This window comes from Sinocyclocheilus rhinocerous, unplaced genomic scaffold (genome assembly GCF_001515625.1).
Source record: "Sinocyclocheilus rhinocerous isolate Xijiao unplaced genomic scaffold, SAMN03320098_v1.1 scaffold1334, whole genome shotgun sequence".
Taxonomy (NCBI): domain Eukaryota; kingdom Metazoa; phylum Chordata; class Actinopteri; order Cypriniformes; family Cyprinidae; genus Sinocyclocheilus; species Sinocyclocheilus rhinocerous.
In genome coordinates this window covers 40,081-54,187 of record NW_015626864.1, presented here as the reverse complement: position 1 = coordinate 54,187, position 14,107 = coordinate 40,081, and the positions used below count along the sequence as shown (strand labels likewise).

The 14,107-nt window shown below is 34.8% G+C and overlaps 1 protein-coding gene across 3 annotated transcripts; it reads right to left on the bottom strand.

Moving 5' to 3' along the window:
• Positions 1–3,456: 3,456 nt before the first annotated feature.
• Positions 3,457–14,094, bottom strand: LOC107718250 (homeobox protein PKNOX1-like). Of its 3 annotated transcripts, XM_016525254.1 has the most exons (12): positions 14,023–14,066; positions 12,462–12,505; positions 10,743–10,855; positions 9,784–9,920; positions 9,511–9,682; positions 8,000–8,170; positions 7,801–7,915; positions 7,618–7,715; positions 7,332–7,460; positions 5,825–5,901; positions 5,575–5,738; positions 3,457–4,022 (listed from the first exon to the last, which is right to left on the bottom strand). In XM_016525254.1, the coding sequence occupies exons 3-12, from the start codon at positions 10,791–10,793 to the stop codon at positions 3,823–3,825; spliced, it is 1,314 nt and encodes a 437-aa protein (XP_016380740.1). In that variant the 5' UTR covers positions 10,794–10,855; positions 12,462–12,505; positions 14,023–14,066; the 3' UTR covers positions 3,457–3,822. The 3 variants fall into 3 exon arrangements, with proteins under 3 accessions (XP_016380740.1, XP_016380731.1, XP_016380744.1); XM_016525245.1 differs by lacking the exon at positions 12,462–12,505 and having other exon boundaries at positions 14,023–14,094; XM_016525258.1 differs by lacking the exons at positions 12,462–12,505; positions 14,023–14,066 and adding an exon at positions 11,209–12,431.
• Positions 14,095–14,107: the final 13 nt, after the last annotated feature.

The following is a 14,107-nucleotide window of genomic DNA, read 5'->3' as shown; positions in this document are numbered from 1 at the left end:
AATCATTAAACACCAATTTGACAGTACAGATAAAAAGATGTTTTCTCTGGTGGCGAGTTTGTCAACTATGTTACGGAAACCGTGTGGATTGACTGGTAACATAGTTGACAATTTCACCATTTTGACTTTGATTTGGTTGGCATTGTCTGGCCAACCAAATGTTATTTTCTTGATAAATCTTTAATGTTTGTTTGAATTAAAATTATAAAAAATATTGCAAATCATAATGTACCCAACATAGTTGACGGGCAGTTAATACTGTGTACTCCTTGACAATAAGTCACTGGAGAGGACATTTACCATAATGTGCTCAAAGTTTTTATTTTTCTCAGGTATTTGGATTGTAGAAATAAATTTAATATTGATAATTTTGATTTTAACATTTTTTATTCATTATTTTGAACTCACTCAAGACCCACTCAATTCAAAAAGTGGACATTGTAAAAACTATAATTTAAGGGACATAAAGGCAAAATTAAGGTTTATGTAATGTGGCGAGCTCAAACTGAAAAACAGGGTGTATAAAATATATGTGTGAGATTATACTATGTATTCTAATAACGGATACAATATATATTTCTTAAGAAAATTGCTAGAAAAAATAAAATGATCATCAATGGACATGAAATGTACACTAAATTATAGAATGACCCTAATATATAAACATAATTCCTGTTGATTCTATTGACCAGAACAAAAGCACAAATTTGTAAGAAATGTACAGGTTATTTGTAAAAGATATCTATTTTTTGTACATTATTTACTTGTGCTCAAACATCTATCATTTATTTATGTCAAAACTTTTAAGTGCATATATTTTTGTAAGGCCAAATGTATACATGCTTAACATGTGATGCATTTATTATCTTCATTAAATTAATGTTATTAAGAGATTTAAATGATCTTCTTAAGTCTCTATTTTGCTCCTCCGAATCTCTGTATTCTTGCCTTCACTTCCTTTGTTTTTGCTATTAATTATACACAAAGTGTTCGAGAAATTAATAAATGCCAAACCAAACAAATCCAGAGAAAACAGACCAAAAGTAACCCTAAACAAACCCCAACATTTTCCACTTTCCACGAACTACAGTGGGTACGGAAAGTATTCAGACCCCCTTAAATTTTTCACTCTTTGTTATATTGCAGCCATTTGCTAAAATCATTTAAGTTAATTTTTTTTCCTCATTAATGTACACACAGCACCCCATATTGACAGAAAAACACAGAATTGTTGACATTTTTGCAGATTTATTAAAAAAGAAAAACTGTATCACAAATATCACATGGTCCTAAGTATTCAGACCCTTTGCTGTGACCAACAATTCTGTGTTTTTCTGTCAATATGGGGTGCTGTGTGTACATTAATGAGGAAAAAAAATTAACTTAAATGATTTTAGCAAATGGCTGCAATATAACAAAGAGTGAAAAATTTAAGGGGGTCTGAATACTTTCCGTACCCACTGTACATTACAATTTGACTCAGAGTCAAATGATTTATTTGTTTACTCACCAGACTGAAGGTTACACTAAAAATACTCTCTCGGCATGATCTCGGATGTCATACTACAGGATGCCCAAACAAATACAATCACACACAACAAGTGTCCTTCAGGTACAGTGTTCTTTATTACAAAATGAGGAGTCTGAAAGGCAAATCTGTGTGTTTGTTTGTGTGTGAGAGACCGAAGCGATTATAGAAGTAAAGAGAAAAAGCCCAGAGTGCAGCGTTTAAACCTCCCCGTGCTAAGCTAACGGAGTTTCTCCTTTCGGGTTAGTCATCTGACCGATGGCATCACAAGACTACTGCTGCAAATGAAAAGCCGCTCAGTACAGACAGCCTACAGCACATACTGAACACGCTAAATAACTAGAAAACAGGATATATGAGCTCAATCAAGTGACGGCTGTAAATGGAAGAATTTCAGCTCGTAAAATGGGACAAAACGTTGAATCAATATATATATTGGCTTATTTGTTAAATATACCATCAAGAGTTTACTAACAGCTCGACTGTACCAATCTCATGGGGTTTACACCGATAGATTTTTATTTCTATTGTGGGCATATGTTATGTTTAAAAAAAATAATAATATTGTATGTTTCTTTACAATAAATGAAAACACATGCAATCAATTGTTAAATATTGAAAATATTTGTTTTATCCAATTTTTTCTTTAAAAACAAACAAACAAAAAAACATGTTTTCCTGCATAAAAACTCTATGAACTGTCCATAAGAACACAGAATAAACAAACAAAAAAAGCTGAAGGGGTTTAACATTAACGATGAGTCCCTTTGCCAAAAAAAAAAGAAAAACTCATAAATACAAAATCTTGTTGACGTCCTTCTCGGTTTCACTTAAGTTGGAGTTTTTGCAATATAATCATTAAAAAGCTCATTTTCTTCTCATACAACAATTACAGGCATTGAATTTCATAAACATTATCACAACCTTGCAAACATATCATTTTTGGATACGGTATCCATGCCGATTGCACAGGAAGTGACATCAGATATGTATGGAAGATTATTTTTTTATTTAATTCCACCATGGAATTAAGAAAGCAAATTGTGATTTTTTTTTTTAGCCTTACAATTCAAACTTTAACTTAGACATTTTTATTTTGTAAGTTTTTGTTTTTCTTTTCTTTTGAGTTGATATCTCCCAATTCAGACTTTAATTCAGACCATTTTTTCTCGCAATTCTGAGGAAAAAGAGCAGAATTGCAAGAAAAAAAATCTGTATTGTCAGAAAAAAATGTTAGATATAATTGTGACATTAGCTCACAATTCGAAGAAAAAAAAAATCTGAATCGAGATATAAACTCAGATCTGACCGATAACTCAGAATTGCAAGGTATAAACTTAGAATTGTGAAACAAAACAAAAAAAAGAATTGCAAGATATAAACTTGCAAATGCAAGATATATATTCCCAATTCTGAGGAAAAAAATCAGAATTGCGAGATATAAATTTGTGACATATAACCTCACAATTCAACGGAAAATAGTCAGAATTGTGAGATAAAAAGACGCAATTACCTTTTAAATTTAGTTTTATTCTGTGGCAGAAATAAACTTCCATAAATACGAGAGCGTCTCACACTGTGGCATTAGAAATGTAAAAATGTAAGGCTTCAGAGTCTATGCCTTCAGCGGATAGTCATACTCTGTACTAAGTAGTTACCACAATCCCCTCCAAAACAGGGTGAGCACGTTAAAAGTGTTTTTTTTTGTCTTTTTCATACATAAATACTCCTTACAAAACATAGCAAACCAGAGCAAAACAATCAAAAGGAGAAAACAAACTAATTGGCACCGATCACTTGTGACAGTGTACTATAAAAATAGTTCCTTTTTTTCCTGGTGCCTGATTAAAGCAAACACAGGCATGCAAGAGCTGAAGTCTCATTGTCATAGTATCTGAGACCATGAGGATAAGTACAACCGACGCATCCAGCATCAACATTTTATTTGATTTTTTTTCCTTCCTTTTAGCTCTATCAGAATGTGCTTTGAACACTTCCTTTAAGTTTACAGTATCATACAAAAAGTGCACTCGGCTATGATGCGTGTGAGACTTGTGCTTGTGTCTTCATTTTGACCTGCTGTGTGTATGGGTTGTGTCGGCGTGTGTGTGGCTTTAAGCCCTTTCTCTGTACTTCAAACGAGCTGTTTGACAGCTTGAGGATGTCCTGTGACCTTCAACACGTCAGCCGAGGTGTCTGTGTGAATGTCTCTTTCTTCTTAGTGCTCTGATGCGTCTTAAATGTCTCTCTCTCTATACTAACGGCGCTGTGTGTGTGGGAGTTGTTCAGTCCTACTACAGCGAGTCGCTGGTCTCCAGGCCCAGCCTGGTCATGTTGGAGTGGGAAGGATCATCGTCCTCGTCCTCTTCATCCTCTTCATCTTCATCATCCTCGCTGTGACCTCCCATCATGACCTGCTGCATGGCCAGCGTAGCTCCATCTGATGAGAGCGTGTGAAGTCCATCCTCACCTACACCGACTGTTACCATGGTACCTGAGTATGACAAACAAAACAATTCTAATCTTGAAATATAGGCAATTAAATGATAGCACTTAATCATTATTTATGCAAAAAGAAGTTATTAATCATCGATCATTAATCGGGTCTAACAAACAAAAACAACTTAAATTCAAGCTGTCAGAACCTTATTTTTTAGCTTGAGTAGCTCTGCGCTCTGATAATGTGAGGTTTTCATTATATTTCAGTCTCTACAGATCTGGATGTTGTCAATTAGATTAACCTGTTAGCAGAATTACTATTAATAAAAAATACAAATAAAAGATTATTAACTGAAAATAATTTTCGAAATGCATGAATTATTAATCCATACACACTGTATCATTAAATATTAAAGGGGAATCCGCCGGCCGCCGCTCACTCTAGCCCGCCGTGTGTGATGCTTGTGAAAGTGAAACTACTTTGTTTGGCTTTCCAAAAGAGGACGATCACAAATGCAGACATGGTTTTATGACGCGTTTCAGAAAGGCGATACATAGAGGAGAAACAATAATGTACAGTATGTGGAAAATAATGTGTTTTTTGAACCTTAAACTGCATAAACACATTTCATTACACCAAATACACAACATAATGTTCTTTTTAGCAACATCATATGACCCCTTTAATGTATGTATGTTATATTCAATTAAAATTTCTGAATTAAATCAGCATTATAAATTCAATAATTTTTTAGTAAAATGAAGTAATCAAATGAAAGAAAAATAAATTGATTATTAAATTCAAAGATTAAAAATATAATCAATTATTATTCCATAAATTTATGGATTCATTCAAAATGTTCAATTAAATTAACCAGATAACAGAATTAGAATTAAAATGATTTTTAGTTAAACAAGAAATTAGATTAAATGAAGACATAAAATGATTATTAAAATAATTGCAAAAATCATGAATTATTAATCCATAAATACCATTACATATTTTTTTTTACCAGTACATATGTTTCTACTTTCAATTTTTGGCACATTTTTTAAGTGAAGCAGTTTTGTTAAAAATATGATTTTAATACAAATACTAACACAAATACTCATATTTGTAGTTATTGTAATATTAATAATAACTAAACAAATATTCAAACATTTTAGTAGTTTAATGAGTCTTTTTTCTTCATTATGATATCAAAACAGCTGCATCATCCTGGCATGTTTTATTTAATACCCTCCAACAATATCAAAATTAATTTTACTTAAATTGAAAATATACTAATCATAAAACAGGTGCATTCAAGTCATTCTACGTCTCAACTGCTTTTTAATGTATTTTTGAATAAGTGAATAGAGACTGGAAAATTGACCCATGTAATTAGTTGGGTTTGGTAAGGGAAGCATTAGAATATCAGAGCAACCTTATAGCAATGTGCTAAAAACCACTCTGAACACCATAAAAACCACACAGCAATGCCCTGGCAACCATCCTATTCCCAATGGGAGTCTTGCACAGGAAAGCACCCTTTTTCCATCTTAAAATGTACCATTGCACCTCAAACCAAACTCGTGTTCTATATTGCTTAATCTATGGGCTGTACCGTCTTCCATGGTGACCTGCTGCTGGGACACAGAGGCGGCGAGGGAGTTGGGCCAGAAGCGTTGTAGGGGGCGCGTTTGGGGCGTCTTTTTTTTGTTCTTGGGTGTGTCTGAGGAGCTGGCGTCCAGCATGGGCTGAAGGATCCGTCGCCGTGCGTTAATAAACCTGAAGACATTGAGCCAGTCAGTCAGAGGCGATCCAGTCGACTACACGGACCCGCATACTGTATGTATCAATGTCTGATAACTCACCAGTTGTTAACCTGCAGCAGGGTGAGGTTGGTCTGCAAGGCGATCTGTTTCTTCTCATCTTCTGTAGGATAGGGGTGCTGGGAGGGACAGACATAAGAAAGGTCTCACATCTTCTCTCTCTCGGTCCACTCACATCCACTCTCCATATGTTAACTGTCTCTTTCTCCGCTTCATTAGAACAATGTCTCTCTGTGGGCCGCCTGACAGAAAACTGCCCCGCCGGGCTCTTCAGCGATTACCACTCTTCTCAGATGAGCAGCTGACGTTTGTGAGAGTGTAAATGTATATATGTGTCTGCTTCATGAGCCAGTCATCAACACCTACCAGCTCATTTCATTCATCTGTACATTTAAAAACAAATTCAACTTGAATTCAAGCTGTCATAACATATTTCTCAGACTAGCTCTGTGGTCTGATAAGAACTTTTTATTATATTTCAGCAGATTCAATTAACAACACCACAACTAAAATAGTTTTTCAATTAAATTAAGAAATTAAAGATTATTACATTAAAACAATTAAATTATTTACAAAGAACAAAAGTTTTTTTATTTAAAAAATATAAATATATATATATATATATATATTTTTTTTTTGCATCATAGGAAGCGTTTGTGTTTAATATAGTGAAGTGTTTAACTACTGGTTAAAAGCTTGGGGTCAGTAATTTTTTTTCTGAAAAAAAAAAAAAAATTAAATTAAAACTTAATGATGAAAAGTGACAATTAAGCTTTTTACATTGCTATTTTTTATTTTTAAATAAATGCTTTTTTACCCTTTATTCTTCAAAGAATCCTGAAAAAAATGTTTCCACTAAAATATTGCGCAACACAACTGTTTTCAACATTAATGAAATGTTTCTTGAGCAGCAAATTAGCATATTAAAAGGATTTCTAATAATGACGTAAATAATGAAGTAATGATGCTGAAAATTCAGCTTTGCCATCACAGGACTAAATGACATTTTAAAATATATTCAAATATAAAACAGTTATATTAATTTGTAATAAAATTTCACAATTTTCAGTTTTTACTGTATTTCCTATTAAATAAATGCCGCCTTAGTGCACATAAGAGCCTTCTTTCAAAAACACTAAAAAATCTTACCAACCCAAAACCTTTGAATGGTAATGTACATCCATTATACCTACTTATGACCATTTTTATTATTTACTATTATAATTATTAATAATATTTTTTTTATTATTACTGATAACAGTGGACCAATAATATTATAATTTTACAACAAAATATTCCTATTATACATTACATTTCCTACACCTTATTCATTACATTTGAGATATTGGTTGTACTGTATTTATCACTGAAGTGAACATGAAATGCTGTTTGTAACCCGTTTTTTATGTGACGGGATATTCAATGAGAAAAAAGGAATGTCAGGCGATAAAGCAGGGGGCTCTGGCACTTGGTGTGAATAGTGAAAAATCCTTTGTGATGGTTCACTCTTTCTGACACTATAAAACAGGGAAGGACAGAAAAAACTTACACCGATGTGCTGGAAGAGCCAAGAACGCATGACACTGGTGGCGTGTTTGGGCAAGATGCCTCTCTTGGCCTTAGACGAATTGTCCTCCTGACTGAAAAAGTTTAGATCCTGGTTCAACTGCAGCTGAAGCTGTGGAAAAAAACAGCCGTGGCTGTCAGGAGTGTGTGCATTCATACTGTAATAGATTATGAAGATGTGCTGGTGAATAGTTGAATCAGCACATCAAAGAAACTCTGAACACTGGAATAACTGCATGAAATGAGCGTGCTTGTTGACAGTGTCTCACCTGTGAGTTCTGGATGCGTATTGTTCCAGGTGACAGAGTCTGTGTGACCACCTGCCCCTGTGGAGTGACAACTGTAACAGGCTGATATACTGTGCCGCCTGGGCAAAACAAACACACTCACACAGTCAATATACAGTACGATGAAATGAGAATCAGTGAGCTGTAGTAAAACAATCAACAAACCTGTTAGCACCTGTGTGGGGTTTACAGCTGTGACAGTAACATTGCCTTGTTGTAAAGCCGACGCTGGTACTACAATACCTTGAGGACTCATGGCTCCAGAGAACGAGCTCTGCGGCTGTGAGGAGAACATGTGCACAACGGTTGTTTCCTGAGCAGAGATGGAGACAGGTTTTGACAGTGTTTTTCGACCTGTGTGTACCTGTATCTGTGTTGGGGAGTAGGGGCTTCCTGGCTCTCCGCTGAGCAGCGTCTCGCTGTTCATCTTGGTCTTGAGGCAGGCGATGTAGCGGCTGCAGAAATCTTTACACAGGTCATTCACCTTCTCCAGCTCCAGCAGGTGAATCCGTAACACCTGGATGGCGTTCACCATCTGAGGACGATGAGAAAGCACAGTACAGCCAACAATCATCATCAGAAAGATAAACTGAACTTATTGAACTGCTAGAGGTGAACCCTGAATACAACCCACTGTACAAGACCCTAAAACTCGTATTTAAATGTCCTCACCATTCACGTAGACTCAGATGGACACCCAAATGAGCATGTTAAAATTCAAATATTTATTATTATAATGTTTTAGAACCTCATGTTGGGTAGCAGATTAGAATTAGATTAGAAGCTGCTTCACCATTCAATATAAATATGTAAAAGCCAATACAATAAGCCGGTAATAAGCACTAAAAACTAAAACCTGTTGTTTTGGATGCTAAGAAGTGAATTTAGACATCATAACACTACAATGTACAGCATAAAAAAAATGGAAGTTCATTTTAAGATTGGCTAAATATTATATTAAACAGTGTTATTAAATGATTAGTGTTTTTAAATGGAGTGCTAGATGAATCAAAATTTAAAAATGAGCTTGCACAATTAAATATCCATATCAGCTGATGCTGATTAAATCTTTAATATTGACTGATAAGTGCTATTTCATGCATTCCTAAATGTATACCCAAAGTTTTTTTTTTTTATTATAAGTTATATTCAGCAAGGATGCATTAAATTGATCAAAGGTGACAGTAAAGACATTTATAATGTTATGGCTGTTACATTTCTAAAAGATTTCAAATAAATGCTTTTTAATTAAATGTACGTAAATTATGAATCATTAGATTATTAAATTAAAATAAATTATTTACAAAGAACAAAAGTTTTTACATTAAACAAATCTTACATGGTTTGCAGCAAAGGTAATTTCTTTGTGTTTAATATACACTACTATACAAAGGTTTTTTTTCCAGAAATAAATTAATAATTTCAGAAAGTATGCATTAAACTGACCATACTTTTACATTGTTAAAAGTATTTCTGTTTTCAGATAAATGCTGTTTTTCTATTCATCAAAGAACACTGAAAAAAAATGTATCATGGTTTTCACAAAAAATACTAAGCAGCAACAGTTTTGAACACTGATAATAATAATAATAATAATAATAATAATGTTTCTAGAGTAGCAAATCAGCATATCAGAATGATTTCTGAAGGATCATGTGACACTGAAGACTGGAGTAATGATGCTGAAAATTCAGCTTTGACTAAAATAGAAAAAAAGTCATTTAAATTGTGTTATTTTTTATTTTAAAAAAATGCATCCTTGGTAAGCATAAAATACTTTTTTCATAAACTTTCAACATTTTTTTAAAAACTTTTGAACAGTAGTGTAAACACCAAAAACCACCAAAAAAAAAAAGTTTAACAGGCGACTCTTACCAGATTGTCCAAATCGGGGTCCTCACTGAAGAATGCCTTGCCTTCTTTCTCCTGGTTTCGCACAAAGTTCTCAATATCCACATCAAAACTGGCCGAGGTCACGCACTCCGAGCTCTGAGTGGATTGCTCGCATTTCTCAAAGAGCAGCGCCAGCAGGGGGAACAAGGGGTGTCTGACAGTCAACAAACACATCATTTATACATCGAACCACAAATGCATATTCAACTACACGTTCTCAAAAACATGCCACGAGAAAAAAAGCAAGGAAGTTACCTGTAAATGGCCGTCTTGTACACCTCCATAGGACTTTGTGGTTCAGACGGTGCTGAGCTGCTCTCCTCTTCCTTTCTCTCCTCCTCTTCCTTCAATCTCTCCTCCAATTGTCCCGCCGTCTGTTCTCCCACTTGCATCTGCACGGGACACAGGGGCAGGGAATGAAGATGTATGAGGTATGTGGAAGTGTGCAATGTCAGCTGGCATGTCTGCGGGCGGGTAACGTCCGTGTGTGGGCCGCTCTGAGAAACACAGCCTCTCTGTCACAGACCCTAAGAGCTGACATGGGGTTTCAAAGCATGTAACAAAACCTCACTTTTTAACAAAGGGGTTTCTCTCTCAATCCTCAGACTACTCTATCTTTTTTTTCTGGCAGATTTAGAAAGCTTTCACAGATTTAACAGAGTGGTTTTTCACATTAGTTTCAGACTATTTAACAGAAAAACTGAGTAAATACAGAAATACCAGTACACTGAGTGACTCAACATGCAAGATATACAGATATCTTGGATAATTATAATGCAACAATCTATTCATATATTAAATTTAGAATATATACAGTAGACTAAGTACCCACAGTTTTGTTGGTTTCTTTTTCTTTGTACTTTATAGTTGGGACAGGCCCACATGATGGAGCGCATGTGATGGAGCGCAACAATAGTGTTGATTGAAAAAGGGGAAATGTTAAAAATATGTCACGACTGCTGGAAAATCTCGGGTTAGTCTCGAGTCTCTCTATCACTCCATCTGATGCCGCAGAGATCAGACTTCCCAGAATTCACAAGACATCAATCTCAGATTGTGAGATGTCTAACTTGCATGTTTACAAGACGCTTATTGATTTTTTACAGCAATATAAAGATGCTTATCGCTTTATTTAAAAGGGCAATTAAACACACTCACGCAAAGCAAAAACAGTACTCCATTGGCTGTATGAAGAGCTCTTTGGCAACACAAACCTGTTCAGCCTCTTGGTAATCCTCCATGGACACCGATGGGGATGTCATCATAGTTACTGTTGCCGCGGACAACGCTTGGGCATTCTATAAAGCTGATCTTCAGCTCCACTGAGCTGACACAGTCACAAACAAAGACAAAGATTTATGTGGAAAAACTGAAAAACAGCTGCTACTCTTTACCAGAAAAATCTATACTATTCTCCTATAAACAATGAATATGAATTCTATCTGCCAAACTTACAATATTAATCTTATTAAAAAAAAACAACACTTCTAAATCTTACAAAACTGCACTGCACTTTGCCAGAGACTATAGAATAATGAGTATTTTTCTGCTTATTCCAAAACTTCATAACTAACTCTTTTTACTCTTACTTTAAAATGTTTAACTTATTATTATTATTTATTTCTTGTATTTTTACAGTACACAGAGACAAAATACTCAAAAATGTACATGTATACTCACAGTACTTGGCAATAAAGGTGATTCTGATTCTTTATATTCATTGTAAAAGGGCCATTCAGTGATTTATTGACATGCAAATATAGGTCAGGCAAATTAATCAATATTTAAAGCTACTTGTGAATATTAATTTTTGTATTTGGACATTATAACCAGCATATAACGTAACGCAAACAACGGTAGTTTTACTATCTGCCTTACCTAACTGAATAATTAACATTTTGTTTTCAGTTTTTATTAAATTATTATAGTAAATAGTGTGTAAAATAACCGTTTAATTCCACATTTCATTTCATACATATATCTGCATTATACGGGTAATGAATCATCTTGCTGTATAAATGGGTCATTCCTGGGATTCGGTAGTATTTCAGTCCCCCAGAGTTTCTAAAGTGGTGGTTCACCAAAATTAATTGTTAGGAGCTTTTCCCAATACTTTGGCATGCCCATTATAATGAATAAATATAGTTAATGCATTTTAATATTTTTAGCATAAAATAATATCTTTTATCTATCGTAAACCAAGCATTTTGTCATGTCCCTGAGACACTTCACTGAGTTTCTACTTAGAAAATTATTAACAAAATGTGCATATCTGTGATTTTTGGCAATAATGTAAGCATTTATTTGTGTTCCTTTCGTGTGAAAAATATTTTTTCAAAAAAAAAAAAGCAAGATATTTTATAAAAAACAGACTTTAAAGTTATGTCCCTCAGTCTGAACTCAACCCTGTCACACTAACCATTCTATGCCCATAATAATTAAGACTCCACTCATATGTGACATAATTTACCAGAAATTACATCATTCGGGTCTTTTTAATAGTGGTGCAGAAAATGGTTAGTAGTATCATACTTTTTATTCATATTTTTGAGCCATATTATAGTCAGGGAGGGTACTGTCAAGCTAACCAACTCAACCCCGTCACACAAAATTAAGATGGAAAATTATTATTTTTCAACATTTTATTTGAACCCATAAGTATATACAATGTACTTGTTGTATTGCTGCCATGTATGGTCTTGCTCTCCTACACTACATAAGGAACAGTGGCCATTTTGAGTGAAAAACCACAACCCCGTCACAAATATATGTATTTCTCATTGTTACGGGGTTGTAAACTTGTGACAGGGTTGAGTTATTTACTTCATTTATTAATAATTTTAATGAAAATTTTTTTTAAATAGTCACGATTTTTTGATGTAATATGTCCACTTAAACTTTGACAAGCATCATACATCAGAAATTGCACTCACATTTGCAGCAGAAAGACAATGTTGGCCATGCAGATATGTTGACCCTGAAACAAGGGGACAATATGAGAGAGAAACAAAACCAAAAATTTCCATTGAAGGCAATGTATCCCTTTAGATGTGTTACAGTCTTCAACCCCGTCACACCTTGTCACATTAATATTTTTGGAAAAAATTAAGAATGAAAGCATTTCTTGCACAAAAAGAGACCATAGACATACAATTTGTGTATTTTTAGCTTCAGTCCCATAAAAATGTGAAAATTATGATAAATGTTACATTTGTTATCATTAAATTGTCATGAGGGACACATGAGCAGTAGGTAGATATTTGTTTTATAACAAGTTCTGTGTAAAATCCTTTTTTAAACCAATCCCATTTTGTCCATAATGGGGTTGAGGAAAAAAATGTGTCTAAATCTGGGGAAAAAACACAAATGATAAAAGGTCTTTAATGCCTGAGGTGGGAAAATATGATTTTTTGGAGATCTGATATGTGCCTAATGATGTGGGGTATTTAGAAAATGAATCATATGTAGTAAAAAAAAAAAAAGTATATTCCAAGTTGAAATGTTACCGAATCCCAGGAATGACCCAAATAATACCTGTATCACTTAAAAACGCATTTAAGTTTTTATTGTATTTTCTGCAGGCGCTGTGAATCAAAACTTCGTGCTTTACATATAAGTGAGACAACCATGCATAAAGTCCTGTTTGATTTGATGTATGACATTCATTTGCTTCAAAATGAACTTGTATGCTGAATTGGACAAACATGTGCAGTGGTCTTTGCGAACAGCCGAATACAAATTCGCGATATAAATAGTAACATCTCTAAATATCGCCTTGATGTAACGTATCTGCACTGCAACACGACTTCAAGGAGTGATTCGCTTTGAATGGGCTTAGAAAAACAGTCAATATCTACATCTAAAAACACAATCGATTTGCATAAGAATTGTTTTCTCGTAATGTGGTTTTATATCTCCGTCATGGTCTACTTCTTCAGCCACAGATGACTGTATCTCATCCTCTCTATTACTGTAGGCGCCATGTTTGTACTGAGTTCAAACCTATCGCTTATATGCTCATCTCTATATAGTGTTTTTATACGAAGCGCCAGATAAGTTACCCATGAGAACCGCTGGCGCAATTAATATACAATTACAGTACGTCACCTGCGTCATCATGTAAAAACACAAGCCGCCTTGACTTTTCGCTTACTTATTAAAAACATCGTCTCTGTCTCTTTAAATATAATAAAAAGCCTGCCCATAATCGCCTATCAATCAATCTAAGGGACATCGGGCTATCCCTCCCCACCAGTGCCGCCGCCATTCGCACTTCTACAAAAGATCATAAAAAAAGAGCTGGGCCTTGACTGTGTGTCGAGCCAGAGAATCCCCCGAAACCGCCGTCCAAACATCTGATTTCAGCCTAAAACCGTCCAGACCGCGCGCCTCCCACGGAAGCTCGATCTTACGTGCCGAGTGCATTTTTAGCGCGCGGCCCATATCGCTTGATTGATAGGGAGTCGGAAAAGAAGATTTTGAGTGACAGCTTACCTTAGTGCCAATCTTCGTCACAATGACAAGCGGCTGCAGCAATCGGGACCCGCAGTTCTTCCATGTCGTCACAGCGTAACGGCAC